At 38.6% G+C, this 13,945-nt stretch overlaps 1 protein-coding gene across 1 annotated transcript in view; it reads right to left on the bottom strand.

Moving 5' to 3' along the window:
* The window catches only part of lmbrd1 (LMBR1 domain containing 1), a 104,668-nt gene that overhangs the window by 33,476 nt on the left and 57,247 nt on the right, over nucleotides 1–13,945 (bottom strand). Inside the window, exons 8-11 of the mRNA XM_034682403.1 lie at nucleotides 9,745–9,870; nucleotides 8,686–8,838; nucleotides 3,454–3,518; nucleotides 3,236–3,338 (exon numbers count right to left, since the gene is read on the bottom strand). Coding sequence (XP_034538294.1) covers nucleotides 3,236–3,338; nucleotides 3,454–3,518; nucleotides 8,686–8,838; nucleotides 9,745–9,870 — 447 coding nt within the window. The remainder of the gene's footprint in view (nucleotides 1–3,235; nucleotides 3,339–3,453; nucleotides 3,519–8,685; nucleotides 8,839–9,744; nucleotides 9,871–13,945) is intronic.

The raw sequence follows: 13,945 nt of genomic DNA, 5'->3' as shown, positions 1-13,945 counted from the left end.
GCCCCAGACATTAAATCAATGCCAGTATCTATGAAGCAATTTTTTAATGGTCTGAGCTGTCAGTCATCCCTCTCCATCTCAAACTCCTGCAGCAGAATATTCAGTTCAACAGAGGATGTTATGGTCAGTGTCCAGACCTGCGGCAATAACTTGGAGGAAAGCAGCAATGAGAGTGATAAAGAATTCTGTCAATCTCTTCGGTCCACAACTTAAAAAGCAGAAAGTGGATTTCCCCTGGTGGAGGATCAATAAAGTTTATCTTATCTCATCTCTTAAAAAATTCAAATACGCTTTGGTCAGTCAACCACACGGCTAACATCACCGGCAGTCAGAATCTACAGGTTACTGAAAGATGAAATTGAAGTGCATAAAGATGATGGTCTCATTCTTGGTGACATTTTGCTCATAACTGAAAACATTATGATTTTGCTTGTAGATTTTTTTACCTTTTCAATCTTAAAAGTACTTTATATCAAGCAAAATAATATAATAAGAGTTTTACCTTTTACATTTAGTGACAAATAGGAAGGGTTTTATGTTATTTAAATGACACTTACTAAAAATAACAGGCAAAAAAGCAGTGTTTCACATGTTTTAAAACATTATTCCTCTTTTTCTTTTTAATCACTGCTCTATTTTTTCATCTCTTATTTCCAAATGTAAAATAAAAATGAAAACTGGAATGAAAAATTGAAGTGTCCTGCTACTTAAGTGGTGTTTCAATGTTTGTATATTGGTTTAAAAAATATTTAATTTCATGAGACATGGTAACCTTTCTTAGCCTACTTTCATGACACCCAAACTAAAACATCATGAGATGAGCTTTTATCCAACCCTTGGCATAAGAAGTAAGATCTGACTCTGCAAACTAACTCTTATATATTAAGCCTTAATTTTTTCAGGACAGCTGGGGATGGGGGGTGGGGATGGGAGGGTGGGAAAGGCTAGTGCACTATATCAGGTATTACTATCACTGCCGCAGAGACCTGTTTGTCTTCCTTGTTTTGCACCATACTGTACAATCTGTGGCAATGTAGAGAATCACCGCCCAACCCTGGTGTTTTCTATGTCTTATTATTTTTTGTGTTTTGTGTATGTGATGAAAACTCAATAAAGATATTTAAAATATAAGAAATATTTTAATATCCATTATGCAGTTATTCCACTTGAAACTTGAGTCTAAAACTAACATTGTCCTAGGTATGCAACAGACTGCCTGTTGGTGTTGAGCCCAGCATATAATAATCCTTATTATCTATAAGTTGAGTTTGGGTCCTCTTTTTTTGACCGGCTTTGCAGGTGTACATCATCCAACAAATTCTGTCAGTAAAAATTCCTACAGCCATGCCATTGTAATTATGACAATGCAAATTTTAAATTTTATTTTATTCTATTTTATTTTATTCTATTTTATTTTACTTTATTTTATTTTATTATATTATATTTTACCCTTGTCATTGCTATTACTATTGTTATTATATTTTTTAACTATGTTAGTACATTGTTGTATTCCCCTGTCCCGTGTTGTAAGCTGCTGTAACAAAATAATTTAAAGTATATCTTATCTATCTTATCTTATCAAAGGAAAAACAAAATGGCAACAAAAACCTACAAATGCTCAGTTTTTATAGTCCCTTCCCTCCCCTTCCCTTCATCATGGGTCTCGGATCGGAAATATACTTTTAAGAAGCAAGACATTTACAGTAAATCAGGAATCCATATAGGCAGCTAAATACAAAATAAGTAAATTATAAATACATTAAGTAAGGGGATTCAATATACTGTATGAATACAATGATATAATGTAAAAATGACATCACAATATAGACCTGGCAGAGTTGAGAGCCTACATTCTGTGTTCAACCATAACCTGGCCTGCAACAGAGAGCTTGATCGTCAACATTTCTATTAACAAGTTGATCCACTGATTTATAGAAGTAGTTTGAGTATACACTAGCAGTCAAAACTTTGGACACACCTTCTTATTCAAAGTTTTTTATTTATTTTAATTATTTTCAACATTGTAGATTAACACTGAAGGCATCAAAACTATGAAAGAACATGTATGGAATTATTTAATTAACAAAAAAGTGTTAAACAAAGCAGAATATGTTTTATATTTTAGATTCTGTAAAGTAGCCCCCCTTTTTCCTTCATGACAGCTTTGCACACTCTTGGTATTCTCTCAGTCTGCCTTATGAAGTGGTCTCTTGGAATGGTTTCTAATTAACATGAGTCTTGTCAAGAGTTCATTTGTAGAATGACTTGCCTTCTTAATGTGTTTGAGACCATCAGTTGTGTTGTTCAGAGGTAGGGTTGGTACACAATGAATAGCCCTATTTGACTACTGTTGTAATCCATATTATGGTAAAACCAGATTATTTCATAGTTTTGATGTCTTCAGTATTAATCTACAATGTTAAAAATAATTAAAATAAATAAAAACCATTGAATGAGAAGGTGTTTCTAAACTTTTGACTGGTACTGTACATTTTACTATAGTTCAGGATCTGTGGTTCAGGATCTGTGGTTCAGTATTTGTGTCTTGTACAGTCACTTTAGCATCCCGCTGCATGATCTTGTCAGTGAATTAAAGACGGGCTCACAGAGAACATTTGTTCCAGCTATACTATTCGTATTGTTTTAGAGAGCGTGTTAAAAAGGTGTTGATTGATTCGTGTGTTAATTTAATCATTCTCTGAGTTTAGTGACTAATCTTTATCTTTCCCTTTCGACATCTATTCTGCTCCCACTTATAGAAGTGCTTAATGCGCTTGTCAGGTAGGAATTTTTATCTCAGCTCTGCTCTCTTTGAAAATGCAATTATTCTGAAGTTACTGCAGTATGCAAAATGCACTTGTGAGTGTGACTCATGTGGGTATAATTTCTGTGGTTGCAATTTTGTTATCTTATAGCCTGTGTTAATATATAAGTGGAACCTGTCAGACTTTATTTAAAAGTAATGAAACAACATTTAAGTCAAAATGACTCATTTAATGTACGAGGCTTTTTCTGCAGTGGAGATTTAATGATTTGCACGGCTCCTGCAGTATGGTGGAGCACATACACTTCAAGTTAACAGTTTTACAAGTGCATTTAAGGATAGCCAAGAAAAAAAGCTTTTAAATGATGCTTCATTTAGGTTAATGATGATGGAAACAGGAAACTATAGCTCTAAGCAGATCTTAATTGGGGATAATAATCTTTTCACTATGACAGATGAGCGGATACTCACGGGTTGTAGGGCTAATAGAAGTTCGTTCAGAGGATTGGTGAGGTTGGTGCCAAAGACTATGAACCCGGAGCTGATGCCAGCGGAGTGGAGAGCTTTGTCCAAACTGAAACACAAAGAAACAACTTAAACATCAGTTTATTTTCAGGCGTTATAAGATGTAGATTTGTAATCGGTGTAGTGTGAGGAAAAATGGCGTTGTGGGACACATCATCACTTACTTTGAAATGAACAGGGCCACAGTGAAGAGGAGCGCAACCAGGATGAAGAAAATGCCCAACAATACCTGCAAAGATAATAAAATAAATATAGAGGAACACTAACGCTGATAAGTACACACAACAAAAGGACTTAAATCCCACGACTGAACCACAATAAAAGAACAGGTTTGTTTTCAAAGGCATCTACTGGGTCACAGAATACAACCTTCCTGTCATGTCTTTTGTCAAGGAGAGACCATATGGCTTGGCCAGGCACAGTTTGGCACTGATGCCCACAGTGACAGGGGGAAGCAATGGCACACTCCAGACAGAACAGGGAGGTTTCAACCAGGGAGGCAAAAGGTGGGAGGCAGCCAAAAAGGCAATAAACCCGATCAACTGCTCGCCTTCAAGGAGCCCTTATGGTAAGAATATTTGGTCCCAGCTGAAGTGATGAGAGCAGCAGACTAACAAATTAGGAGAAATATAAAGCTCTAGTCAAATATATATATATCTATGTATTCATTAACATGTAGCACAGGGCTTCATATTGCACAAAAAGATGGTGTAGGGACTGGGAATGCAAGTAACCACACTAATTATAGCACCGACCTTGTTTCAAGATCAAAGATGAGATGAAACTAAATACAGAAATTTATGTTCAGCTTATTTAGCTCCTTATTTTCTCTGATATATCTATTCCAATGCCTTAACTATTATGAGTTAATAAAGTAATTAACAAAAAAAAATCTAATGTATTTTGGTGAAATTGTTAATTGATGGTAGCTCGAGTTACAATCAACAAAATGACAATTAAAACACTTTCCTAATGAAAACTTTGATATAGAAAACTCAAACAATAAGTCAGGAGAATAATAATCATTTAAATGTGCTGAACAAACCGCCTGATCACCATATCCTAACTCAAAGACTCTAAGACTTAATATTGCTACCAAAGTGATGGGCTGTTAAAACAAAAATAAACAAAAGGAGAAGTTTAGGAATGTGAACAATAACAGTTTAAAATCATGAAAAGAAGGATTTTATTTTCCTATCTTAAATGATAAGGCAGCTTGGTTTTAAACAAAGAGAATAGCATTACATTATGAATTATTCATTAAAAAATACTCTGTTATAAAGACCTGCTTTTTTTCCTCTGCTCTGTGATCACTTTAAAACAATGTTATGTTTTGTGAGGTCTGAGGACTTTGAAATTGTGATCGTTCCACATGTTTAATAAGCCGTTTCTGCTCACCACTGGGGATGATATAAAAAAGACAGCGTGTGTTGGAAAAACATGGCATCACTGCTCTGGAGAAATCACAACCCTTTGGATTATCACTCCACACCAGCGCCTAAACATACAGTAAATGAATCTGCCATCTCATTACTGTTGAAATTTGAGTCTGGGGACTGTCATTAGCCCCAGCCCCCTTGGTTCAAGACAAACTGTTACAGACACTGGTTTTAAATGTTTGAGCATGCCTGCCGTGCAGTAAAACGCTGGAAAATGAAGAGCAGTGGGAATGTAAAATGTGGGCCAGAAAAATGATTCTCAAACTTCTCCTGTCTTAAACACTGAAAAATGCTCTTTACACAGTAGAAGCTACTTATTCTTTTTCATAAATGAAAGGGCAATGCATGCATGATATTTAATTATCATGCATGCATGACATGCCCACATTGCCAGGAACAATGTGCACCTGGATGAAGTCTGGTTAAAGTCAGTAATATATAAAAAGTACAAAGACTTATGAGCAGAGGTGCCCTTTGGCTTCCTCCATTTCTCTTTTAATGCCAGTTAAACGTTGCAGTTGAGTGTGTGAGGACAACAATAACAGTATTAAGAAAGTAGGACACCAATGTAGATTTTGAGGCAGTATTTAAACTCTGAAGAAACTGTGGGGAGTTTTCATGTTGTTGATTCTGGCGACCCCTTTCGATGAAATCAGTAGGGGAGAACAGGGTTGGTTGTCACTTTTTTTTACTGTTTTGATGATTGCTCATCATCAAAATATCTTTCAATAGTCATTCCTACATTAAATTGAAGCTTAAGGTGTTGGCTTGAAATGTGTATCCCTCTAATTTTCCAACTCATTGTAACAAAGAGGCAATTAACTATCAAAGACACTCTGACACATTGTGACAACCAACCCCATCACGGGGATGGTTGTGTAACACACTAGGGGGTTGGTTGTCACACACTTTGGGGTTGGTTGTCACACACTATGGGGTTGGTTGTCACACACTATGGGGTTGGTTGTCTAACACTATGGGGTTGGTTGTCACACACTATGAGGTTGGTTGTCACACACTATGGGGTTGGTTGTCACACACTATGGGGTTGGTTGTCACACACTATGAGGTTGGTTGTCACACACTATGGGGTTGGTTGTCACACACTATGGGGTTGGTTGTCAAACACTATGGGGTTGGTTGTCACACACTATGAGGTTGGTTGTCAAACACTATGGGGTTGGTTGTCACACACTATGGGGTTGGTTGTCACACACTATGGGGTTGGTTGTCACACACTATGAGGTTGGTTGTCACACACTATGGGGTTGGTTGTCACACACTATGGGGTTGGTTGTCACACACTATGAGGTTGGTTGTCACACACTATGGGGTTGGTTGTCACACACTATGGGGTTGGTTGTCACACACTATGGGGTTGGTTGTCACAATGGTATTTCAATGGGAAAAATCTGTTTAAAAAGGCAAGAAGGCAGAACTAAATTGGAAAGTTTAATTGCACTGACAAGTGATAGGCCTCCATAACTTAATGCATTTTAAGGAACATGAACAGGAAAGACATCTTTAGGCCAGCCTATATAACAACATAAAGAACAAAACAAATAGGCCGTACAATAATGGCCGACTCAACTAGGCTACATGCGGTCACTGTCTGAGTTACAGTGATGGCAAATGTAGGGTCTGCGCACTCCAACTTACTTCACCATGCATGATTTTGTCAACATAGGGGTTGGTTGTTACAAGTGACAACCAACCCCAAAGAGAATGTGACGACCAACCCAAACTGGAATTTTTTGCTAGCATCAAGGCTAACAACCATCTAACAACTACTTAGCTAGCTAATAAAAATCTAAACTATAGTTTTCCCTTCACACTTTGTAAAGGTAACACTTGTTTTGTTATAAACCCATCGTTTAAAAGCCTAGAAGAAAAATACTGAGGAGCTGAATATTTACAATTTGACATGAAAAACACAAAAAGTCCTCTCACCTCAAGGTCAGCTGTCTTACTCAAGAGAAGACTATGTAGGTGAGCTCTGATCCTAATTCTGGAAATGTCCATACCCCAATTTGAGAGACAGTGCCCCCTGGTGGCGAGATATAACGAGTGTGCCAATCAACCTGTGTGACAACCAACCCCGTTCTCCCCTACTGTTTTTCTGAGATGATGACTTCATTTCCCATGAGCACCTTCAATGTCGTAAAGATGTGGCAGAGTGAAGCTACTTGCCTCTGTAGCTACAACAAAACTTTGTGAACTCTGATTTATTAATGTTCATTTATTACCGATTTGTTACTGTTAGCTTACAGGAGGTGATCAGATGCACCAGTTCAACGTCACCCGACACAGCCCGGGTATCATGAAGTGTTCTCCCAGTGATTGTCTGAATAATGTAAATATGGACACGGTTTAACTCTTTAGTCCTGTCGTAGAGTTTCTCTTTCTAAAATGATACTTCAGCAGAAAGTATTTCTGTTAATCCTGCTGCAGTATCAGCCATGAAGAGAAAAACATTTTGTCAAAAGAAAATTATCTAAAGTTAAAAAGCTCCTCCTGCTTGATAACTTACTTCTCACTGCCAAACTTTATCAACAGAGCCTGAAACAGACACTTCAGGGTGAGGGCAGAATATCAACTCAGCTTTTACTTTCAGTGATATCTGACCCAAACATGCACTAGAATTTGTTATGAAGAAATAACCAGTCTTGTCTCTGAAATTCTCATTTTACTCTGAAAGTCACGAAGAGCATCAGACTAACAGTGAGACTATTTCAAATCAGGTAAAAACTCCTCACAGGGCCTTAAAAGACTGTTTTCTGTGCTTATGTGTAACAACCATATCAACACAAACTCTACATTTTTGACCAACTTTAACCATGATGATTGATCTAAGCAGCCATAACTCTGTTATAAAAGAAAGCACAGAGATTATGATAGCCTCTTTACCCTCTGAAATTCAAATGAAGCATCTTTTTGGAAATTAAAGATGCAATGCTGGTAAAGTGAACAGCTTACCAAGATGCTTTTACCACAGGCGGTAATCAAAGAGTTTAACTTGACAAATAACTTCAGGGGATTTCTAAGGATAGCTAGATTTGCATGATTGTGCATTTATTTTTAACGTAACCATGTAAATAATTAGTGTTCAGCAAGTCCCCTAGTTGTAGTTTCTCTCCAATAAAATGTGTAAAACCTCAGGTAATTGCTGATCAATTGTCATTCATACCAGTGTAAAACTTTGTATTGTTTTGTTCTCTCTGTTTGTGCATTATTTAATCCAGGTACTCACTATGGATCAGGGGGTGAAGAACTGCACAGCTGTTTTGAAATATTCTCCACATAGGTGTACAAACATGTCCAAAGGTAGCAGTGTCTGTTATATTTAAGAGAAGTGGTGTTACAACCCCACTCCTATCTGTCCCTCTAGGCTAAATTTGAATCTGGGTAAAAAACAAATTAAAACCTTGCATGAGGTCCAGGTACTGGTCCAACTCACAAAAAAAAAAAAAAAACAATCAAAGAGAAGTTTGTGGTTGCTTTGGTTTATCCCTGGGGAAACATGGCATCCTGCCTGGAAATGTGAGACTCCCAGCGAGACTTCAGAGTAAATTAGGTGAAGAGACTCCCCATGGGAATCAAGGAAATATGCGCTTTGTGTAAAGTAGAACTAAAAGTAAATCTAGAGCAGTCCAGATTCAAAGTTAGGCACAAAGAAATGGATAGGGGGATGTTGAAGCTGGCAAAAATGAACAATAGAATGATATTTGGCCAATTTCTTCAATAACAGAATTATAAAGTGATTCAGTCCTTCATTATAGTTTGTCTCTGTGCTGCCAAAATCAACCTCCGGACACAATACAACAAAGCCAGAATAAATAATGCTACATAAAAGTGACAGTAAGATCACATTGAATACTTATACCAATATTCTACAACCCCTACTGTACGTAAATGTGACCTCTGTTAATGGTAGCCAGTGTCGTAACTCTGTCTCACCTTAATGGGCCTGAGAGCACTGCCCACTTTAGTGCAGCAGTTCCTCTCTGCAATTTCCAGGTGTCTCCCCCTGCGCCGGAGGACCTGCAGTTTGCCCTCCAGCTCCTGCAAGTTGTGTCTGTCCCTCGAGGAAAGCGGACGTCCGTCTGTACACTGGTGACAACCCCAACAAACAAGCAAATAAATCAATAGATACACGTGTGTGGATGTGTACTTCTCATGGAGCATTTCAGGTTAAACTGTTCACATGATGGATGAAGTGTAAGTTATTGAACCACCCGGAGAGTTGTCAGGAGTCTAAGTTGAAAAAATGACTGAATGTTAAAGTTGAAAATAAGATACACCACTACTTAAGTGTGCTAGCTGATGGACATAAAGCACTTCTGTCTGCAGTATCAGACAGTTTAAAAAGGAATATTGAATAATGTGTCACAAAAGTTGCTGTTTGTCCATTTTAAGCCTCTGAAATAACTTTTAAGATGTATTTAGCCAACTTTTCATGTATCTCCTCTTTTGTAAGAGTGATTTGGATGGTGTCAATAGTGCATGCTAATTTTATCACAGCTGCTTATTAGTAAATACTTATCAATGCAGGGGACAGAAGGAGGCGTTCTTTCAACTTTGCATTGACAAAAGCAACTAATAATAACCAACAGATGACTTTACTTGTGTTTTCCTGTTTGTGCTGCCTTCATTTGAAGCATTGTTTGATAAGGACAATGCTAACTATCCATAATTGTATGCTGAGACAGTGGAGCATGGCAGAAAGATAAGTAGGAGGGACTGCTTAGCTGAGGGCGATGCATGCGTGCCTTTCAATGAATGCATGATTAGATTATACATGAGATAATATTGAAGCAAAAAAAAAAACAGACAACAAGAATTCAAATGTTGTCACTGATGTAATTGCGGCCCATGTGATCATCTGTGTCTTTTCACTTCTGGGTTTTTTTGTTCTATGAAGTCACTCCATGACCTGTGAGTGATTTGCACGTGGGTGCATGTGTCGGTGTCACACGTCTTGTCAGTTGCTTTGTGTGTCTTTTTTTGGAGACCAACCTTGGATTTCAGCTTTTCGATCTGATGCTCAACATCATCAATGTCCTCTGTGTTCTCCAGGCGCTCGTACGCGACGCTCCGTGTGCCTTTTATCAGATTCAAAGGCAGCACCGACATACCATACGCCTGAAAGAAAGAGCAAAACCAACCATTACTATGACACGTTATTGTCATAGTGGGACAGCACATATGGCACGTGCATCCACCCACACATACCCACGCCTGCCTGATGACAAACACATCACTATGAGAAGTACAACAGTCACTGAGGGAAAGTAAACACACACACTAACTGATATTTCTTGGCGTCTCAGGCTGCTTCATACTTGGTATGAGAAAAAAGATTAAAATGGAGGGATCTATAATTGTCCTTAGGTTTATTGGTGAATTTGCTGCAACCATTTTGTGGGGATATCACTGCCTTATATCACTCTGATGCAATTTACAGCTTAACAGTGCCCCCATGTGACAGCACCGTCCTCCATCCAGGATGTGATGAAATTTTTATAAATAGAGTTTTAGAGAGAAAATCTGGGTTAAAGGAGGGGGCATCAAAGTGTCATCAATGTTGAATGACATGGCTTTAAAGGAAAATCTAAACTTTTCTTTTCTGTCAGAGGTGCAATGTATAAATAAAGGATATGGTGGCCAGACATACAGTGAGACAGACACACACATGAGACTCAGTGACAGGCAGAAAGAGAGAGTATGAGCACCAAACTCAAAGACATTTCAGGTATAGATGGGCTTTGTTCTCCCGAGGGGCTGAGTGAACTTTCATTAAAAACAAGTGGCACGTCTTATGCTAGGAAACGCAGCAATCAATATAAATCAAAATAACAGCAGCAGGCTTATGCTTTTCCTGCTCTCTCAGAATGAGTTTCACTTGAACCAACTTGGAGGAGTGCCCTTTTATGGGCTCATAATAAAACAAAGGGGCCTTCTGTGCGTAGATACCGTCAGCCCTGTCAAAAGATGCTGCCCCTTTATATCTTTCTTTCAAGTATGGAAACATCAGAGTCAATATCTTTGTAAAACTACTTTTTCTGAGTGTAAGGTAGCATTAAGAGAGTCACATGGGATAAGAAGTCAGGCTAGACTATTATTAGGCTCTGCTGTGGATCTCAGCTAGGGGCGAATGTCGCCTCCTGCAATGAATCATGGAGCTCTTAAGGCCGGAGCATGTCCCGAATATCAAACACACTCATAAAAGGAAAACCTGTCCCCCGATCCCCCAGAGAAACATTCCCCTTCTCCTCAAATGTGCAACTACATGGGAGAAAGAGAGGAGGGGAAAAACACAGGTGTCCCTCTGCAGGGGTGTACATTTACAGTTCACACATAATCATGCATGCTCATTAAAGATATCGAAACCCCCTGTGGTCAATGAGAACCAGAAATAGCTTGGGGCATAGAGTGTGTGGGGGGCTTTATGTGTGGTGGATGAGGGGGGGGGTTACGTGGTGAAATCATTCATAGTCATGTGACCTCTGAGTGGAAAGAGGGAGAGCTAGGTGGACATGGGTCTCCGGCACAAGCCTGCCCTTTGTTGCTCCTTCCACATGTGATGGTGGAGCCAAATGGGAGGAAGGAGAGGAGAGGAGCCCCCCATCTACATTCTCAATAGCTTTTGATGAAGAGGTCAGTCCAGTGTAACACAGCTAATTAAAACCACTCAGAGTACATGTTGGCTTTCAGATAGCTCCTCTAATATGAAATAACTAAAGTCACACATTCAAAGACATTAACATTAACTATATAAATTCACATTAATCCTGCAAGTTTGGCTGTACTGCTACTTATGCTAGCTTCCCTAATTCCTTTTGATTAACAGGGCATTTTGATTGGCTGTAGCATTAAACAAGACAAGCACCACAAACCTGAACTGACCTTAAGTCCGTCTATGTGTGTCTGTGCTGGGAATGAAAGGCTGAGCAGATGCATGGGAGGCAGTGAGGCTTTTAGAAATTCAATATAAATAATTTTTGATTTATTCTCTGTTGACTTAAATGTTTTTCTTTAATCTATATTTGAAAGGATGTGCACAGTTTTGTGCAACTGAAACTGAAAATTCAAGCGATGGTTAATAAAAAATGTAAGCTAATCGCTGCCCCTGACAATTTTCAAGAGTTTTTAAGTTGTGGAAGAAAATGTTTAATTTCCTTCTAAACATTTCAAATCAATCCAGTTATTTCCCTTAAATGTGTAAACAAATGTGTATAATAAGTTTGAAACTAATATCTGAGAAAAGTGCCTCAGCTCTCTACCCTCCAGCACATGTTCATAGTGTACCATCATAAATTTGCACATTTGATACTATGAAGCCTAAGTGAGAGCTTCACTGTCACTTGACTCCAAAGCTGTGACTGCGTATAGTTTGACAAACAGAACTAAAACCCAGGACAGGAGCTGATGTCAGAATTAGATAACGTTTCAGGCTGCTTAGACTGTCGAACAGCTTGATGTACGACTGCTTGCTTGTTAAAAGCTTCCTGTTGCTAGAGTTAGCACATCAGTCTCAACAGGAGTCAGCCATGATTGTCAAAGTCCATCACTTTTAGGTCAAACAAAAAAGACATGAACCAAACACAGCAAACAGAGGCACAGATACTGAGACGTTAATGTTGATTGGGAGTTTCAAATAATAAATGGTTGTCCTTGTTTTGTGTGTTTGTAAATAGGTTGGTAATTTGTGTTACTTCTTCATGGAACCATACCGTAAATATGATGGTTCAATTCTTATTTTACTGATCTTTACTCTTCTTTTTTGGTCTTGTCATGTTGTGACTCATGATATGAGTATTGCTCTCTGTTCTCTGACGGAGTTGAGGAGTAGGGGGGAGTGGAGTATACAAACTGAGTATACAAACTAGTGATGTGTCATGATCAAAAGCTGCGGCTCTGAGAGCCGATGCTTTATAGTGAATCAGAAGAGCCGGCTTGCATCGGGAGAGAGACGGCTCCCAGTTTTTTTCCTTTCGCTGCGTAGCTCTCACAGTGCTCAGCCCCAGCTCTGCTCACAGCAGAACTTTGTTTTGATTGGTCAGCATGGCGGCCATGCGGCCAATCACATGTGAGGATATAGGGTATAGGTGATGGCTCAGGGACACTGGAGCTAACTGTTGAGTCTCTCTGAAGTGTTGTGGGTCTAACTTGAAGAAACATTGCTGAGGAGAGGGGCCAACTTAATAACCCTGGTGATGCACTGGCTCTTGCTGCTGATTCATCCCCATCTTTTTTCATGCTTGGACTGTGGGGGACATTCGGGGCCATGTGGTCGGTTATGGTTATTATTGTGCATAGACAATGGGATGAGGGAGTAATGGGATGGGTTCCTTTACTAGACCTTTATCCCTTTCTTTACGGCACAAGTACCTTATGTTTATTTAAAATTGAACTTTATGGATGGATGGATGTTGTTTTATGCATGGCTCATTAAAAAGCACATTTTCTGAAAAATTACAACGTCCAAATGACTTGCATTTAAGAGTCTCATTAAGATAATTTAAAATTAAAAAGGGACTGGCTTCATCAGATAATTAATCTCTTGTTGCATGTAGGAGTGGAGGAGTCACTGCCTTAATTGTCAAGGCCCTGACTGTTATTATAATAAGAGGACAAGAGCAACAAAATTGAATGGTCAAGGGGCAACTTCATATTAAAGTTTTATTCAAATACTTAAAAGTATTTAGTCTAGGAAAATCACAAGATGGGATTCAGCGACATGGACATGGTGCAGGGATTAGTCAGTCTTTATCAGACTCCTGTACAGATCATAGAGTCATGTACCCATGACAGTTAACAGTTTATTCTCTATTCTGTCTTTGTTTTCTTTCTTTGTTAGGATCCTGATTAGAACAAGGACTTTAAACAGGCATATTTTTCTTTCATCCAAATTAACACCTTATTTCTCTAGTTCCAGATGGTCTTTGATTAGTCTATTAAGATTTTGAACCATTCTTAATAAACATTCTTCTCGAGTAGTATGCAATGGCAAAGACTGACCATGGCTCCGTACCTGCTCTCCTGCCCTTTGGTGGAATGAACCTTTTTTCTGTTGGACATCTTGTTTGATACATATGTTTAGCAGAATGAGTCTTTCAGCATAAGTGGATCTCTGTCTAACAATTAGCCAGTCAAGACTGTCATGCATGTCCATTTTAATAGTTCTGTAAGAGCACTGTAATGCAGAGCGGATTAC

This window comes from Notolabrus celidotus, chromosome 4, assembly GCF_009762535.1.
Source record: "Notolabrus celidotus isolate fNotCel1 chromosome 4, fNotCel1.pri, whole genome shotgun sequence".
Classification (NCBI taxonomy): Eukaryota; Metazoa; Chordata; class Actinopteri; order Labriformes; family Labridae; genus Notolabrus; species Notolabrus celidotus.
Note: the sequence above shows the minus strand (reverse complement) of the source record. Positions and strands in the feature narration are given on the sequence as shown.